The sequence below is a fragment of the Sceloporus undulatus genome, chromosome 1 (genome assembly GCF_019175285.1).
Source record: "Sceloporus undulatus isolate JIND9_A2432 ecotype Alabama chromosome 1, SceUnd_v1.1, whole genome shotgun sequence".
In the NCBI taxonomy this organism is placed as follows: Eukaryota; Metazoa; Chordata; class Lepidosauria; order Squamata; family Phrynosomatidae; genus Sceloporus; species Sceloporus undulatus.
Window position 1 is genome coordinate 327,867,678 of NC_056522.1, and position 19,299 is coordinate 327,886,976.

A 19,299-nucleotide genomic window follows, 5' to 3' on the forward strand; every position below is an offset into this window, starting at 1 on the left:
TGAAGAGATAAGAAAGATATTTGATGTGCTCAGGTGATAGGTGTATCTGATGCCAGGTGTGGACATCACTTAATGTGTTCAGTGCATGAAAAGAGATAGAGATGTTAAATCAGATGAAATCCTTTCAAAGGTTAAAGTGGCAGTTCTTTCTTTTGTGTGTCTGTGCGTGTAAAGGTATACTTCTTATAAAATGCTGTCTGTTAGGGCTATGTACTAATACAAGCAAAAACACATACACAAGCCACACACACACACACACACACACATAATCTCTTCTAAAGACAATGCCTTAAGCAACATGGGTTTGCATTAGCATGGAGTACCAGCAGTTCTTTGCCTCCTTGATAAAACAAATTAGTGCAGCTGCCAATCAAGCAGGCAAATAAACAAAATAACCGGTACCTATGCCTCTCTGCCCCTCAGAAAAGGAAAGGATAAGGCTGGTTTCAACACACACGCAAAAGCAGAGTAGATTTTAAAATTTATGTATTTTATATCTGCTTTGTACATGGACTGTGGCAAAAGAAAGAAAGCCTTTTTTTAGATATAGCAAAGATCTTGCCTGCTCAGTTCAAACAGTCATGGAATATATGGCAATTAATACATGAAGGGAACTCTAGCCTCTGGCACTGTTTATCATTACATCATGCATCTGCTACACTCCAAGGTTTGTATTAATTCCTTGCTGGGAAGGATGAATCACTATATGATGTTCAGCAAACAGTTCACAGGCTTGTGTTTTTGGAGTACAGAGCATGTGCTTTTTTAAATTTAAATTTTAGTTTTAATTAATTTTTTTAATTATTTTATTATTAATAATATTATTTTTAAACTAGAAGCCACATCCTGATACTAGGATCTGGGTAAACAAGTTAGCAGGGCTGAAACCTTGCAAGTTAAAGCAAGCACAACAAAGCTAAGGCAAACACCAATTTGCTTGACATTAAAAAAGGTTTTTCTAGGAAAGAGTTGCTCAGAGTGGCTTTACCATTACATTCCTCTTAGACTTCTGTGTCTGGACAGGAATGTTCTATCACTAAAAATAATAATCTCCATATATTTACTTATACATACTATAGTTCAGTATTTGTCAATGTCCTCTTGGATACCAGAGCTTATTTGCTGTACTGTTGAGTTGCTTATACATATAGCATATATATCTTCATACATGCGCGCACACACACACACACACGCATCCAAGCACATGCATATGTTTGTATAAAAATTATTTATTTCTCACACACTGGCATGCATAATATATACACATGTTATTCATGGTATAAATTTACATAAGGACGATTTTAGATTTAGTCACAAAAGAATATACTAAATCCTCATACTCATAATAGATAAAATTACCTCATGTATAAGGTTTCAGGGCCAAAATCATGGATTTTGATATGGCCTGTGGATAAGCTGAGGGTTAAACATAGGGGCCGATATGGAAGGATGGAAAGGGGAAAATACCACTTCCATCCCTCCTTCTCCTTCTCCGGACCTCTCCTGCCCACCTAACACTGATTCCCTGTGCTGGAGGAGAGGTTTTGACATCGGATTGAGAAGGGAAACAAGTGGTGGTAAATGAGGTGTTTTTTTCCCACGGGAAGAGGAGGCTTGCAAATCGGACTGGGGAGGGAAACACGTGGTGTTAAATGAGGTTTTTTTTCTACGGGAAGAGAAGCCTTGCAAACTGGACTGAGAACCTCCCCCCCGCCGACACACACAACAGCATCAAGGCACCAAGAATGGGGCATCAGGCTTGGTTGTTTCAGGACCTTTGTAAGCAGTACTAGTTACTAACCTGCATAAAAGTCAACCCAGGATTTTAAGATCAAATTTTGGGCATAAATTTCTCAGCTTATAGTTGAATATATCTGGTAGTTATACAAACACAAAAGGATGTAAGAATAATTTTTTTAATGGGAATTATACACACACACAAACACACACACACGAATAAGCACCTTGGCTGTTCGAAAAGTACAATGACATCTGAAATCTACAAAACAGTAATACTTTTGTTTGACCAACCAAGATGTACAAAATACATTATGCAAGCTTTCAAAACTCCACTGGCTTCTTCATCAAGTTAAATTATTAAAAATCATATGCATGCAGTTTGTCAAGTTGCTGCAACAGTTTCAAAAGCTTGCATCATGTATTTTGTACATTTTACATGACTGAATAAAGATATCACTGTTTTGGGGATTTCAGATGTTACTGTACTTTGCAACAGGTCCAGCAGGGGTACCTCAAATATATATTTTGGCTGTTAAAAGTTTATGATTTTTTTTTTTAAAAACAGAGAATAGTTTTTGTTTGTTCATCACAGATCACAGAACTATAGAGAAGAATGTGATCCTAAGGGTCATTTATTCCATTGCTTCTCAGACTATCTGATGTGCAAAGCTGGCAATTATTTTTTCTCACTGGAGTACTGACTGGAATCATATTTCTGGCCATTGACTACACTTTCCTATAAATGCACCAGGGACAAGCAGCCAATGTATTGGGAACTGCCAATGCTGCACAGACCATCACTTTGAATACCAGTGATCTAGTCCATACCCCTCTTTTGTGATCTATGAAACTATCAACATCACAAAATGTTGGTATGTATGTTTGTAAGAAATTGCAAAAAAGAAACTATAAAAATAATAAAAAAGAAACTATCAACATCACCATGTTTTCTATTTAGAAAATATCTTTGTAATCTCAATTAATACTTATCTGAAGAAAATAAGCAAGTGACTCATTACAATGAGCAGAGTGGTCAAGTATTCTCCGAGGAGGCATAATTGGATAATCCATTGTAAATCCAGCCAGCTGTTCTGGACAGAAAGGCCTGGTACAGACGGACTTGAAAGGTTGGGCTCAGGCCACTTTTCATTGCTGCGCAGTAGCGCCACAGCAACCAAATTGTGTGGTGCTGCTACGCAGCAAAAAAAGGAATGCTAAAATTTATTCCATTGCTTCTCAGACTATCTATCCCCCACATATTCATTACTTTACTGTGCCATTGCCTGTACCTCCCGTCTCTGTGTTTGATGCAGAAACGGGGCCTTGCCACATGTCTACAGCCAGGTGCCCATTTCTGTGTCAGATATGGTGACAGGGGGCTTCTGAGTGACAGTGATGGTGCAGCAAAGTAAGGAGTGTGTGCTGGTAATGGGTCTGGCGTGGGGACAGGTGTGTACTGACCAGGGTGAGTACCAGAGCCAGAATAGCATGGGCTCACCCCTCCCCCCAGTTGGATGTGCATTTGTACATGCAGGCATGTGTTGATCGGGCTGGTGATATTGGAAATCTGATGTTCTGAAATGATAGAGCATAGCAATCAGTTCTCTGCTGTATGTCTGATCATCTTCTTCCAGGTTCTTTGCTCTCACTCTCACTCTCCCCACTTCTATTTGTTATAGGTTTTTTTGTTTAAAGAGCAGCAGTGCCTAACATCCTCCTTCCATTAAACAAACACCTTTGCAGTTCTAGGCTTTGCCTTTAGATGTCAGCAACACTGCTCTTTAATAGTTCTCATGCCATTACTGAAAAACAAAACAACAGAAATTGGTCAAAATTAGATGCAACTTTAGCCAAATCTATGAACCTACAATTAGGGACATTTGCTGCTCCTTCCTCCTCTTCAAACAGCAACCAAACAAGGCTCCACATCCAGAGGAAGACTATAAAACAGGTCTGGGACTTAACACTTTTGCTTTTCTAAGTCCAATAAAAGTAAAACATTTTCACTGGGATTTCATTTGGTAGGTTTTACCTATACAGCACCTAGACATTTTATCAGATGCAACAGTACGGAATTTTTGAGAAAATGTTCCCTGCCTAAGAAAGTGGTGGGTAGCTTCACCCAAGACAGAAACAGCATGGATATCAAGGGAAGTTACTCTTTCTGTTGTTGAGCTGAAATTGTCTTGCCTGGATTTTATGATTCTTTGTCTCCCATTGCCCACATAGCCGAAGAGGAAAATGGCCTCTGGCTGCATGGATATCTTTAGAATCATAGAATTATAGAGTTGGAAGAGACAGCAAGGAGATTCCCAAATATGGGGCATCATGTTCCACTGTTGAACAACTGCCACCATCAGGAAGCTCTTCCTAATGTTTAGGTGGAATCTCTTTCCTACAGCTTGAATTCTCCTTCCTTGGAGGTCTTTAAGCAGAGGCTGGATGGCCATCTGTTGGGGATGCTTTGATTGAGAGTTCCTGCATGGCAGGGGGTTGGACTGGATGGCCCTTGCAGTCTCTTCCAACTCTATGATTCTATTAATTGCTCTGCATCCTAGTCTCTGGAGTAGCAGAAAACAAGCTTGCACCATCCTCAATATGATAATTTTGAAATTTGGCTATTTATTATTATTATATTTTATTCATAAAGCACTGTAAATTTGCACAGTGCTGTAGCTAGAATGGATAAAATCAATAATAATAATAAAACCTACCAGTGGCGTACAATCTAAAAAAGCTAGCATGTCACATCTTAACCTTCTATTCTCCAGGCTAAACATGTCAGCAACTTATCTGAGCCCTGTAGCCAATGTTGGCATACAACAGAGTAAGCTAGCAAATTCAGAAACGTGGTTCTCAGTCCTCAGTTGAGATAACAGCAACTGGATGTCTTCCAGGAACTGAAGAAATGCAGGAACCTCCGGGGACTCTCAGCAACCGATGCCAGGCTTCAGCTGATAAACGACCAGACAAGCCAAGTCTTCTGAAGTGCTTTATTTACAGTGCTATAATACAGATCACAAATGAATACCAACTCTCCTACTACAACCCACAAAGCAATCACTGGAAGCTCCTGAGTTTATATAGCCTTCAGACCATGCGGTCTCCCAAACCCAGTGACTTCCTGTGTTACAGTCTAAAGATCCCTAAATCATTCCTCACAGGACATGGTTTCCAGATCTTTTATCATTTTGGTTGCCCTTGTTCTTTTAGCTTGTCAACATCCTTCTTGAATTGTGGTGCCACAAATGGGCACATTATTCTTGATGAGGTGTGAACAAAGCAGAATATAGTGGCACTGTTGCTTTCCTCATACTAAACACTACCCTCCTATTGATGCAACCTAATAATAATAATAATAATAATAATAATAATAATAATAATAGTTTTTATTTGTATATTTCCTGCCTCTCCCTGCGGATCAAGGTGGGAGTACAACAGTAAATTTAAAATTACAATTCAGTTACAATACATTCATATGACATAAAAACTAAAAAACACAGCAATAAATCAATTCTATAAAAATTCAATATCAACATCTAGCTTCCCATACATGCTAAAAATGAAGTGTCTTCTTATAATTGTTACAGCAGATCAGGGGGATAGGTTCGCCGGAAGAGATCCATCTTGAGTGCTTTCTTGAAGGTAATAAGATGGATCTCCTCTGGTAAGCCATTCCACAATTTGGAAGCGTAGCAGTAAATGCCCTGTGGGAAGTTGATCTTAGTCTAGTCTTTGGATAATCCAACAGGTTCTTCCCGGATGTTCTAAAAGTGCGGGGCAGATTGTGTAGGGAGAGGCATTCCTTCAAGTAACTTGGGCTCAAGCCATGTAGGGCTTTAAAGGTAATGACCAACACTTTGTACTGCACCCGGAAACTAACTGGCAGCCAGTGAAGAGATTTTAGTACTGGTGTTATGTGGTCTGACCTAGGTGTTCTGGTAACCAATCTGGCTGCCTCATTTTGCACCAATTGAAGCTTCCGAACTTGGTACAAAGGTAGCCCCATGTAAAGCGCATTGCAGAAATCAAGATGAGAGATTACCAGTGCAAGTACCACTGTGTCAAGGTCCTTTTGGTCCAGGTAGGGACTCAGTTGGCGTATCAACCGAAGTTGGTACCAGGCACTTCTGGCCATTGCATCTACTTGAGATGATAACTGCAGAGATGGATCCAGAAGTACCCCCAAACTGCGAACTTTGGCCTTTAGGGGAAGTGTGACCCTGTTCAGGACTGGTTGACAAATCTCCATGCCTGGACTTGGGGAACCTATCACAAGTATCTCCGTTTTCTCTGGATTCAGCTTGAATTTGTTTTCCCTCATCCAGCCCATTACTGACTTAAGACAGGCATCCAGAGGAGAGATGCCATTCTTAGTCACTGCATCAGTTGGAGACATAGGGAAGTAGATTTGGGTGTCATCAGTGTACTGATAACACCGCACCCATGCCGGATGATCTCTCCCAGCGGTTTCATGTAACTGTTAAACAGCATGGGGAACAGAATGGCGCCCTGAGGGATGCCAGATGTCAGGTCTCTTTTAGAAGAGCATGTGACTCCGGGCTTCACCATCTGGAATCTACCCAAGAGGTAGGAGTGGAGCCACTGGAGTGCAGTCCCCCCAATACCTAACTTCCTCAGGCGTTCCAGAAGGATACCATGGTCTATGGTATCTAAAGCCGCTGAGATGTCCAAGAGCACCAACAAGGTCACACTTCCCTCATCGATGTCCAGACGAAGATCATTGCCTAGAATTGCATTGATTTTTTTAGCTGCCACATCACCCTGTTGACTCAAGCTGAGCCTGTAGTCTACAAAGACTCTTAGATCTCTCTCACATGTCGAGCCAGATGTCTCACATATTATATCTGTGTATATCTTTGATAAGCATGCCCTCTATTCCATAATCCAAGTCATTGATAAAGATGTTGAATAGCATTGGGTTCAGGACAGAATCTTGTGGCACCCCACTAGTCACTTCTCTCCAGGATGAAGATCCTAGGTATGGGAATTCTTTTACTATTTCTATTTCTTCATTATCTAGGTTGAACTTGTGAAGGTCCTCAGTGATAATTATTTTTGTTTTCTTTATATTCAATATTAAGCCTACCTTTGCATTTTCTTCTTTGATTTTCCTTAGCAGGTGTTCCAGGTCTGTGAGGTTTTATGCTAGGACTATGGTGTCATCTGCATATCATAGATTGCTGATATTCCTTCCTTCTATTTTCACTCCTCCTTCTGTATCCAACCCTGCTTTCTTATAATATGTTCTGCATACAAGTTGAACAGATAGGAAGAAAGGATACATCCCTGTCTGACTCCTTCGCCAATTGGGAACCATTCTGTTTCTCCGTGTTCTGTTCTGACAGTAGCCTCTTGTCCTGAGTACAGATTCCTCATCAGGACTATCAGATGTGTTGGGTATATTTCCCTATAAAGCATCAAAATCAACCTACAGCAGAGTCCTAAACAGATGTGCTCAGAAGTAAATCCCACAAAGTTAATTTATTCCTAATACTTGTATATAAGATTATAATCAATCTTAATGCTATGACCAGACCCCTGGAAATTATGCTGCAAAAATCTATGATTGGTTTATACTATGGCTTTGTCTACAGTGATGAGGAGGCAGCCAATCCTGATGGAGAGGTGGGGTATAAATAAAGTTTACTGTTATTATTATTAGGATACTTGGTGGCCAGCTCCCCCAACCTGCCCCTGTTACCTTGCCCTTGTTTCCAGAGGATATCCCACTAGCCCCCAGTACATCTACAGTTAAGAAAGAAGATAGGAAGAAAATCCATTCATTTGAGATGTGGTGCTGGAAAAGAGTGCTGAAGATTCTATGGACAGCCAAAAGGACAAATAGGTCCTGAAGCACATCAAGATGGAAATCTCCCTGGAAGCCAAGATGATCAAACTGAGGCTGTCATAATTCAGACACATCATGAGAAGGTAGGACTCATTGGAAAAGACAATAATACTTGGAAAGGAGGAGGGAAGTAGGAAAAGAGGAAGGCCACATGTCAGATGGATGGACTCTATTAAGGAGGTCACGGGTATGGATTGCAGGAATTAAGCAGAGCAGAGCAGTGGAAGAGCGAGGCCCTTGGAGATGTCTCATCCATAGCGTTGCCATGAGTTGAGATCAACTTGAAGGCAGTTAACAACAAATATTCTTTTATATTAGGTACAAGGATTTATTACACTGAAAAACTGGAATGGGTTTTTGCATTTTTAAGCATCTTTCTTTTAACTGTATTTTGCTATTTTTACTGTTATAATCCGCTTGGATTCCTTGAGATTAAGAGGAAGGAAGGAAGGAATAAATAAATAAATAAATAAAAAACTGGGGCCATCAAATAGACAGAGCAAGGAGAGCCATTCAGAATAAATCAAAAGTTTTTACTTTTTCTTTATGATCTATACTGGTGATGATATTTTCATATCTGAGGGATCCATCTGATAATAAGCTGAGCAGAGAGTTCATTGAAGAAGAGGCAAGGCATAATACCATTTCTTTCTTTCATGCGCCAATTTTAGTATCAGCTACAGTTCTAGACTGCAGTGACCCTATGTAATACTGGTGATACAGAAGTGCATAAAACATAAAACTTGTAAATCATTGGTGTAAACATTGAAGAAATTGAAATAAATATCTTCTTTAATTTAACAACTACTCTTTTAAGATTATTATCCTAACATAATAAACCGGATACTCATTATTATTATTATTATTATTATTATTATTATCAATTTGGTTTAGAGTAGGGATGTAAAGAGTATGTGTAGACTTCCTTATCCAGACTGAGTAAAGACGTCTTGACACACTGATACATTCATCAAACATTTTCAAGCAAAAGATTTTTACCTCTGTACAAGAATGAAGAAATCCAGTCTGATGTAATGGTTTGAGTAGTTGGGGCTATGACTCTGAGATTAGGGTTCAAGTTGCCACTTGGCCATAGAAATGCACTGGATGGACTTGGGCAAATCACTGTCAACCTGAGAGGAAGGCAATGGCAAAACCCATCTGAACAACCCTTGCTAAAAAACAAACAAACATGGAAGAGGTTCACCTTGGGGTTGCTGTATGTCAGAAATGACTAGAAAGCACACTAGAAAGAAGACTGGGGGGGGGAGAGAAAACCATCACTTTGCCCCTTTCTGCTTGCTACAGAGGTAGTCCCAAACACTTTGTCACAAAATTTAGGAGAATTTGCACAAAACTTTTTTTTAAAGAAAATACGTTTTTTTTAGCAAAAAAAATTGTATTCTTTCCAATTTTGTGTGAGAAACATCATCAGAAATGTTCAAAAACTATTATAATTTCACCCAGCAGGATGAAAATGTTTAATATTTTTCCTTGTATGAGATAAAGAAATAAGCAAAGTTTCATATTCTCACCTTAGAGGTGTACAAAAGCATATGGATGTATTTATTACTAAGTTTAAAAGAATCACATAAATGTATTCCATTGGGAATAACAACAAGAAAACTACTACTATTTTGAGTGTAATGAAATGCTGTTAAAGCAAAAGCAGAGCCGGCGTGGTACATTGGTTTGAGTGTTGGACTAGGACACTGGGCAACAGGGGTTTGAATCCCCTTTGGGCCATGAAAACCCACTGGGCAAATCACGCATTCTCAGCCTCTGAGCAAGGCAAGGGCAAACTCTCTCTGAACAAATTTTGCCAAGAAAACGGTATGATAGGTTCATCATAGGGTCTCCATATGTCAGAAATGACTTGAAGACACACAACAACTAATTAACCTATGAAACTAGTGTGGCATATTTTGGCCTTATTGGCAAACTGCAGTATTTTCTCTGATCACCTGTAGATGTAGGTGTGCTAAGGCATGCTAAGAGAAAAGTATGTTCAGGATAAAGCATCATCCAAGATCCATTTTGAAAATTGCTTCCAATGTTACCAGTTTTTACTGCATTCTTTTCAGCTATTGCAGGTAAAATTTAAGAGCAATAGAAGCACCACAGTTTTTACCACTGGGAAAGGATAATATTGATTCACACACTTTAAGTAAAAACATGTCCATTTTGCAGTACAGTAATTCCCTTAGGACAATTTTCAACATTTTAGGTAATGTGACACCTATGGTACTTCAAACTTAATTGTGTCATCTCAAAAAGAATGTGGTGAAATATTTTCTTGGCCGCTAAGCAACAATCATCCATAAAATGGGCTAAAAACCAATTTTGTTTTTTAATTTAATGATTAATGCTTGCCTGCTGAGAGACATTCACATTCTGTAATGGCTACTACATTTCAAGCAGAGATGCTTCTTCCTTAACACCATGGTTTGGTTAAAAGCCTGAAGAAAAATGCTCCTCTAAACAGATTTAAGAAAAAAGCTCTCTGCTACAGGAGTGACTTTTTGCATTTGAGTGCTAAACAATTATAAGCAGAGTCTGTGAAATCTGTCTTACTGTGCCCTGAGAAATGTCTTGGCTGAGTTTTCTGAGGTAGCAATCCTAACAGTTTAATGGGCAATCTAGTCTAAAGGATTTATGTAACACTACTGTTTGTCAAACTGTTTCTACCATCAGTCATAACATCCATATTACAGATGGTAAGTTATGGCTGACAAAATGAGGTGTCACCAAGGTCCCTCTTTAAAGGAGTATACTCAGATGGTTTCCAGCTTCCCACTAACAGGCAAATGGCTCATCACAATGACTTTCCCTCCTTATTTCAGAACAGTACTGTATATTGAACAGGAGTGGCATTTTCAAATGTACAGTTACCCCACCAAGTCCGTGGACTTGAAATCCATGGACTTAAAAATCTGTGGAGGGGCAACTGCCATTAACCTTAATGGGGCATGTGCCCACGGGGCACCCCCACATGCATGCCTCCCATTCAAGCCTATGGGGCTTGAATATGCGCAAGATTTGGAACTCGTACAGGAGGTCTGGAATGGATCCCCTGTGAGTTCCAAGGGGCGACTGTGTTTCATCCTGACATTCCCCCAAGAAATTTAAGAAAGCACACACTAGGACCTTGAATACAACTCTTCCCCATTTTTATGCTCCTGGCAACTGTGTTATACTGAAAGAGAGTGATATAATATCCTAGTATTTATACCTGTAAATAACATGTTAGTATCCTTTCACTGAGAACCTTAACACAACTTCATTATCTCTCCTCCTGCCTTTAAAAAAATACAGTAAGAGTTTAGGTTTTTGAATGAGAGTGAAAAGAAACAGTTACATTACTTGAAGTAATGCATGACAACTGTTATTGCAATGTCCTGGGTTGGCATATAATAGTGTTGCTTGATTTATTGTGTGAGTATGAAGTAAGTATCTGATGGGAGGGGAGAGAGAATGGAGTGTTGAAGTGAATGGGAATTGGGGGAATGTTTGAGGAGTTTTGTATGGACAGTTTGTGAAAGGCAGCTGGAGCTTGAGATTGAGTGGAGGTCAGTTTTGCTTGTGGTTAGAAGAGTGCAGTTGGGAAATGTGTTTGAGCAGGGTCTTAAATAGACCGTGGTTGGAGTGAGAGAAAGGAGAGAAAGGAGTGAAGGATTTTCCAATCAGAGTTTTAGGAATCAGAGATCTAGCTTGAGAGGAGAGAGTGTGATGTTTAAAATGTTCTATATAAATAATCTGTTGTTTTATGTTTAACTTCTGTAAATACAAGTTTTCGTTTTTATACATTTTTGGCCTCTGTCATTCCAAGAGCTGTGTTTCAGCACTGAGGGTAGACATGTGGTGTCCTGCTGGGGATAAAAGTAATATACTGTAAATACTCATAGGAATCTTGAGGACATTTAAATTGAACCCACAAATGGAGTCACACAAGAGGGACAGAAGGAAGTCCTTATGTGTAGCAGAGATGGAGGTCAGGGAAAGCCTATCCACTGAGCACTGCAAATTACACTGTGAAGTCTTCACATCTAGTAGGTAAAGTATAAAGACCTCCACATTTGGCCATAGTGGTGGGATTGCCTGAGAGGAATCCTTACAGTTGGTGGCACTGGTGAGATTGCCTGAGCAGAAAACCCACACTTGTAGCATACAATGATCATACAGCATAATTTGCAGTGCTTAGTGGATAGGCTTTCCCTGATCCCCATCATATAAAGGGAAGAAACTCCATTTTTCATGTAGGCAGCAGTGGGATAAGCTGGTATCCTCACATTTGGTGTTAGTGGTAGGATATAAAGTGAAAATTCCACACTGAACTTTCACAACATACAGAACACAAACACATGGAAATTCTAAATTCCTTCCGGCTGTTTTAACAAAGTCAGTCAGCATTCACTTAATTACACTGGCAGGATTAGAAATATATTATAGAAGAATGTAAAGCTCCTGAAAACATGAAGCCAGTTCTAAAAACACAAGGCCTAGGGCTGTTATTTGAAACACATACTATTTTCTGTCTAGCAGAATGATCTACTTTAGTTCCCAACTTTAGTCCAAAGTTCTCAAAGCAGTTTTCTGTATATTGTAATGAGGAATTGCATGTCCCTACACATGCTGTTGGACTACAGTTTCCATAATCTCTCATCACTAGCTACGCTGGCTAGGGTTGACGTATGCTGCACTGAAGAATATCTAGAGGGCTACATGCTCCCAACCCCTATGAAACCAAGGGCAGTGCAAAATATTGTGTGCATATCCAAAGATGGCTCTCTCCGTCTTGTATCTCTCTGAGAAATCCAATTGGACTGGCAGCTGACTCTTATGCTAAAACTTGTTCCAAATAGGAACAAATCTTTTCCGCTCTCATTTGGGGTGGAAGCTGGCTGGATTGGGGCCATGCATCTGTTTGCTGCAGCCTCATTCCAGCCAAAATGGGGTGGCTCCAAGCCATGCCATCTGGGATGTCGGTTTCACCCTTACGTTAACTTGTTAACTTGTATTTTGACAGTTTAACACTTTTCTGTAAAGCAAAGCATTAATGTATTTGAAGCTTTACTTTGAATATTTGAAATGTGGAACATCTGCAGAGTCAATACAACTTAGAACACAGTACATAAGATAGCAATAGGAATAGCAGCTTCATGTATATACCGCTTCATACTGCCTAAGCAGTCTCTAAGCCAATGGTTCTCAACCTTCCTAATGCCACAACCCCTTTTTGGCTAGATGCCCCGTCCCTTCTTCCAGCCGGCGGCCTCCCCGATTGGTTGGGAGGCTGGGAAGGGGCAAGACTTCTGGCCATGGCTTTGCAGCAGTGGTGGCAGGCCAGAGGAGGCCTGGCAGCCCTGGAGGAGGCAGCCGAGGAGGCCCAGATAAGGAGGAGTTAGGCTGGAGGAAGAGATGGGCTGGAGGAGGATGAGGAGAAGTGGTGACCCAAACTGGGCATCCCCTGTGAAAGGATAATTCAACCCCCAAAGGGGTCGCAACCCACAGGTTGAGAACTGCTACTCTAAGCGGTTTACAATAAGAGTATTGAAAAGGACAAGAGAGAATATTAGGGAAGTGTTAAACTTGTGGGATTCGCATAGTTCATGTTAGTATGTAGAGAGATCTTGTAGCATCTTTAAGACTAACTGAAAGAAAGAAGTTGGCAGCATGAGCTTTCGTACACTAAAGTCTACTTCCTCAGATGCAAGGTGCTACAAGATCTACTGGTTTAGATCTACTGGTTTAGATCTTACTTGTCTGGCAGATCTTTTGTAGTGGTTGCTGGTGGTCAGACTTCTTCTCCTGTTCCCTTATCTGTGGGTGTTCCTCAGGGCTCTGTTCTGGGACCCCTTCTGTTTTCTCTCTACACACTGTCCTTAGGAAAACTCATTAGCTCTTTTGGCTTTTCCTACCATCTGTATGCGGACGATACTCAGCTGCATCTTTCCGCCCCTGACCTTTCTCCAAGGCTTGAACAGCAAGTTTCATCTTGCCTCACAGCTGTCTCGCAGTGAATGCGCCATTGGCGTTTGAAGCTCAACATGTCCAAGACAGAGCTTCTTGTCTTTCCTCCTAAGCCCACCCTTCAACTCTCCTTTTCTGTCTCTGTGGACAACATTTCTATTCAACCAGTCCAGCAAGCCCGCAGTCTTGGTTTTATCTTTGACTCTTCTCTGTCGTGTATCCCTCAGATCCAGACCACAGCCAAGGCTTGTAGATTCTTTTTGTACAATATTGCCAAAATCCGACCATATCTCTCCGCATCTACTGCCAAGATCCTGGTCCATGCCCTAGTGATCTCACAACTTGATTACTGTAACGTCCTCCTGGCTGGGCTTCCTCTTTCTCACCTCCGTCCTTTAATATCTGTTCAGCATTCAGCTGCACGCATTATCACTTCCACCCACCGCTCTGACCACATCTCTCCTGTGTTGGCATCCCTTCACTGGCTCCCCCTTCCTTTCTGCATTCAGTATAAGCTCCTGCTGTCAACATTTAAAGCCCTCCATGGACTGGCCCCTCCTTACTTATCAGACCTTCTTTCTCTTCACCTTCCCACCAGGGCCCTCCATTCTGGTAGTCAAGGTCTGCTGTCTCAGCCCAGGATTTCCTCTGCCCCATCCCAGATTCGCCCCTTTTCACTTGCTGCTCCTCACTCCTGGAACCTTCTTCCCCCACAAGCAAGAGCCATCACTTCTTTAACCAGCTTCAAAACGGAGTTGAAAACCATCCTGTTCAGAGAAGCCTTCCCAGGCATTGCATAATTGTCCCTTACTATTTGATGTTCTTTTGGTGCCTGTTTATCAAACCATTTTCTGTACTGCTATGTACTGTATATGCATTATCCTACTTGAGAGTATGTATTTTCCCTGGAAAATGATTAACCATCCATTATGAAGCCAAGCCCTCCCTCCAGTCCATCTGCCTTGGTCCAGGCCTCGGAGATAGAGAGGAACTGCTGGACCTCTTACCTTTTCCCTCCACCACTCCCTTCTCCTTCTGTGTCATGTCTTTTTAGATTGTAAACCCGAGGGCAGGGATTCGTCTAACTAAAAAGATTGCATGTACAGCGCTGTGTAAATTTACAGCGCTTCATAAATAAAGGTTAATAATAAATAATAATAATACATATTGATTCTACAGACTAACATGGATCTTTGAATAGTTCATGTTAGTTTACATTCCAATAGTAGTGCAAGAGAAACTGAAAAGTTATAGAAGATTCTAATTCCAGAAAAATGCCACTAAGGAGTAGCTTCACAACATATGTGAACATTGTTTTCCATAAATAAATAATTTAATTTTTAAAACATATTATATGAGTTTATTAATATAAACACTTTACCTTACAAGCCAACAAATTAATCACATGCTATCTCAAAAGTGTTCTCAGCTATTAACTAACCCCTCATATATAGACATCGTAATTCCTCTATTTATTTATTTTTACCCCTCCCCCATCTTAGGAATAGTTCTTTCTTTTTATATTTTTCCCTCCCATGTGGAAAATCCTTTTAACCTTTTCTTTAACAATTTCATACCCTGTCTCCTCCTCAACAAACTCAGTCATTATTTTCCAATTAGTAATCCAAACTTGTTCTTTCACTCAACCAAAATAAACTCTCCCCTTTTCCATTATAAAATCAAACATCATGTATTATGATATATGTTGCTTCCACTTTTCTTTATCCTTCTACCCATATGCAATTACTGCATGTGCTGCTATAATTAACTGTTTAAGTAAATATTCCTCCTTCTTCTGTAATCCTATACAGTTGCCCCTCCTAACTTGTGGATCTGAGATCCGCGAATTTGATTATGCGCTGTGGAGCAACCTCCATCATTTCTAATTGTGCACATGCCTGGGGGTGCACTCTATTCAACATAAAACCACATCATCATCTCTCTATTTTAATCCCCTCTCTCTAAATCAGCTGCCAATAGATTGCCTGAATTTTTTTTAAAAAAAGGTCTTTGTCTCTATCTCCATGATTTTAGGGATACATATTAAAACATTTTTGAACAGAAAGAGTTAAAAACAAAATATCATTTCTGTGAACAAAAATGTCTATGAATAATCATACTGCTAATAACAGTATCAGAACTTTCAAATGTGAAAATGGAATACATTTAATGCAGCTGCCCATACAGGAAGATCATGAGAATACAACACCGCTAATATTCTAAATTAAAAGACTACAGCAACCATTTCAGTGAGTCAAAAAGATTAAAAATCTAACTGCAAGGAATTTTACTGGAAATGACAATGAATATGGTCAATTCAAACCTTTGAAACACTTCACAGAAATATCTGTAAATTTGAAACAGCAACATGCAAACTTAAACTCACACGCTCTGCTGGCATCAATAAATGCTGGTACATCAAGAAAGGTGTTTGGGAATAATAAAGAAGTGTACAAAGGGAAGTTGATACTGTTCAACAACAGCCAGTCTAATTTAGTTCTTTTAAAGAAATATTGGCAAAATCAATGTTTGCTAAATAGGAAAGAGGGAAATCACCACAGAAAGGAATTAAATTTGCAGTCTTCTAAATCAATATCTGGAAGTAGTAAGACACATGCTGGAGGCAGTATTCTTGTGCACTAAAGCACAACAAATTAAAAATAGGAAAACAGTGATTATATAGGAAACATTTCTTCTAAAGTAAGTAATAACTTTCATCATGTGGTGGTAGGGAACTAGAATGATGAAAAATCAGAGTTCAAGGCCCACCTAATAGCCTTATTTAGATCAAATTTGGTCACTTCACTCAAGCTGCTATGGTATAATATTATCCATACCCAGATAAACTGGCACAGCCATAACAATTTTTAGGCAAATAGATGAGTTGAAATGTGTTGAGCTATTGAACTGAAAAGCACACATACTTACCTCCAATTATTTTAGACTGGCAATTAATAAACTCTGGCTTTTTGTCTGTAAGGTACCGTTGACAGGTGTGATGTAGAATTTGGAAGAACATACATTTTTCAGAGGCTGTGCTTGCTACCCATTGGTCAAAAGCATTTTCAAATAGTAAATCAAATTCTGGGGAATCCTAGAAAGAAAAATATTAGTATTACTATAAATATAATTAAACCATATAAAGCTACATTTGCTACTTTACACTTCCATTGTATAAACTGAGAAATTGCAATTAAAAATCTTGCCAATTTTTAAATATTTATTTTATTCCATATTGTAATATAGAATATTATAAATAGCTATAATATAGTTATATAATAATTATAATACATACAGGGGTACCCCGGGTTACGAAATTAATTCGTTCCGCCGCCGCTTTCGTAACCCGGAATACTTCGTAAGCCGAAAAAGCCATAGGCGCTAATGGGGAAAAGCCGCGATTTCGTGTGAAATAGCGCCGAAAAGCACCAAAAAATTTTTCGTAACCTGAAATAACCTTCGTAACCCGGAACAGTTTTTTTGAATGGATTTTTTTCGTAACCCGGAAATTTCGTAAGGCGGCGCATTCGTATCCCGGGGTACCAGTGTATATTTATACTATAATGAATACTATCAATAGCATAACGATACTCACAGTGTGGATCTTGTAGCACCTTTGAGACTAACTGAAAGAAAGAAGCTGGTAGCATGAGCATTTGTAGACTTGAGCCTACTTCCTCAGACCTGTGCATCTCAGGAAGTAGGCTCAAGTCTACAAAAACTCATACTGTACTACCAGGTTCTTTGTAGTCTCAAAGGTGCTACAAAATCCCTTTGCATACATTTTCCAGGCTAAGATCACTATGTGTTTGAATTCTATACTTATAGTAGTATGCAAAAAGATTTTGTAGCACGTTTGAGACTAAGGGGCAAAACAGACCACTCCTTGGCTACAGTGCCAGAGCACCCAGAAGCTGGCCCATGTATGGGCAGCCAGACAGTGTGAAGCTGGCTTCCGGGCAGCTTCAGAGCATGTGCCATCAAAACGCTGCACTCTGAAGCTGCCCAGATGGTAGTGTCTGGGTAGTTTCAGGGTGCGGCATTTTGACACCATACCCTCTGAAGCCACCTGAAAGCTGGCTTCACACTGTCCGGCTGCCCATACATGGCTAGCTTCCAGGCACTCTGGCAGTGTAGTGCTTATATGCCACACGCCGCCGGAGCACCTGATAGCTGGCTTTCATCTGTGGCAGGGCTAATTGCCACTTCTTTTGGGAGTGGCACAAAAGTGGATTGGGACCACGGTATGCGGTTGCCATGGCCCCAATCCTGCTTTCCTTTGGGCTGGTCTGTTTCGCCCCTAATTAAAAGAAAGAAACTGGTAGCCTGAGCTTTTGCAGACTTCTAGCCTTTGAAAGCTCATACTACCTGCTTCTTTCAACTAATCTCAATGGTGCTACAAGATCCCTTTGCATACTGATTTTCCAGAATAACATGGCTATGTCTTTGAACTCTATACTTAAAACAGATATAGACCTGGTGGCACAGTGGTTAAATGCCTGTACTGCAGCCACTCACTCACAAACCATACATTTTTGCAAGTTCAATACCAGCGAAAGGGCTCGAGCTCGACTCAGGCTTGCATCCTTCTGAGGTCGCTAAAATGAGTATCCAGCTTGCTGGGGGCAATTAGTGCACTGATAAGTGGTATAGAAATGTACCTGCTATTATAATTGCAATTATAAAACAGGGAGACCACATTTGGGTGGAGGCCAACTTTTCTCTCATGTAATATGGGAACTATATAGTACAATTTAATCAATGGGATTTTCATAATTGTTGATTCACCATTTAACAGGTCTACTCTTTTGGGGAGTAATCAACAATGTTCAGGCTACTGAATTAATCTGGATCTCAAGGACCTTGTGTCAAGTCATGACACCATACTCTTTTAGCTAACACTCTTGGTGAGCACTTCTGGAAAACAGAGGGAAAGGGGTCCTTCCTGTGCCTCTAAGACTATGGTCCAAAACACACTGCAGAAATAATCCAGTTTGAGACTGCTTTAATTGCCCTGGCTCAGTGCTAGGGGATTTTGGAAACTAGTTTTATGAGACATTTACCCTTCCCTGTCAGAGAGCTTTGCTGCCACAATAAACCAAAATTCCCAGGATTCCCTAGCACTGAGCCAGGGCAATTAAATGGTCCATTGCCAGACAGTTAAAGTGGTCACAAACTGAATATTTTTGCAGTGTGTTTTAGACCAATGTTTCTCAAACTAGACTTGTCAGATATATTTGGACTACAACTCCCTAAATACTTCGTATAGTGCCTGAAGATCATGCAAACTGCAGACCAGTGTTCAATAACTGGAACCACTATGATAGGATGTCACCAGTATGTGTTACTATGTACTTTGGGAAGCATGCTGAGTGCCACAGCATGAATGAAAAGAGCTGGAATTTGCAGAAATATGCTTGTTTACTTAACTTTTGTGCCACAATAAGAACATTTTGTGCCTTCACCCTGTTTTTTATCTTGGGGTAACAAAGCCAATTAAAGCCACTGCAATTCCAAGATGTAACACAGAAAATGTGGAAACTTCCAAGGGGATTGGATGAACATTTATGCAAGGCACTGTACCTATAAAATACTATTGGAGAGGTAAAGATAACAATGTTGTAATAAAAAAGTAACTAAAAATATGCAGCAAGTTATTAAATATTACTTTTTAAAGATTAAACACCACACTGAGAATACAAAGAAAAGGGGAAAAA

At 40.0% G+C, this 19,299-nt stretch overlaps 1 protein-coding gene across 5 annotated transcripts in view; it reads right to left on the reverse strand.

Moving 5' to 3' along the window:
• The window catches only part of STXBP6 (syntaxin binding protein 6), a 179,696-nt gene that overhangs the window by 19,765 nt on the left and 140,632 nt on the right, over nt 1–19,299 (reverse strand). For all 5 annotated transcript variants that reach the window (XM_042438139.1, XM_042438156.1, XM_042438164.1 and 2 more), the window contains exon 4: nt 16,511–16,676. In XM_042438139.1, coding sequence (XP_042294073.1) covers nt 16,511–16,676 — 166 coding nt within the window. The remainder of the gene's footprint in view (nt 1–16,510; nt 16,677–19,299) is intronic.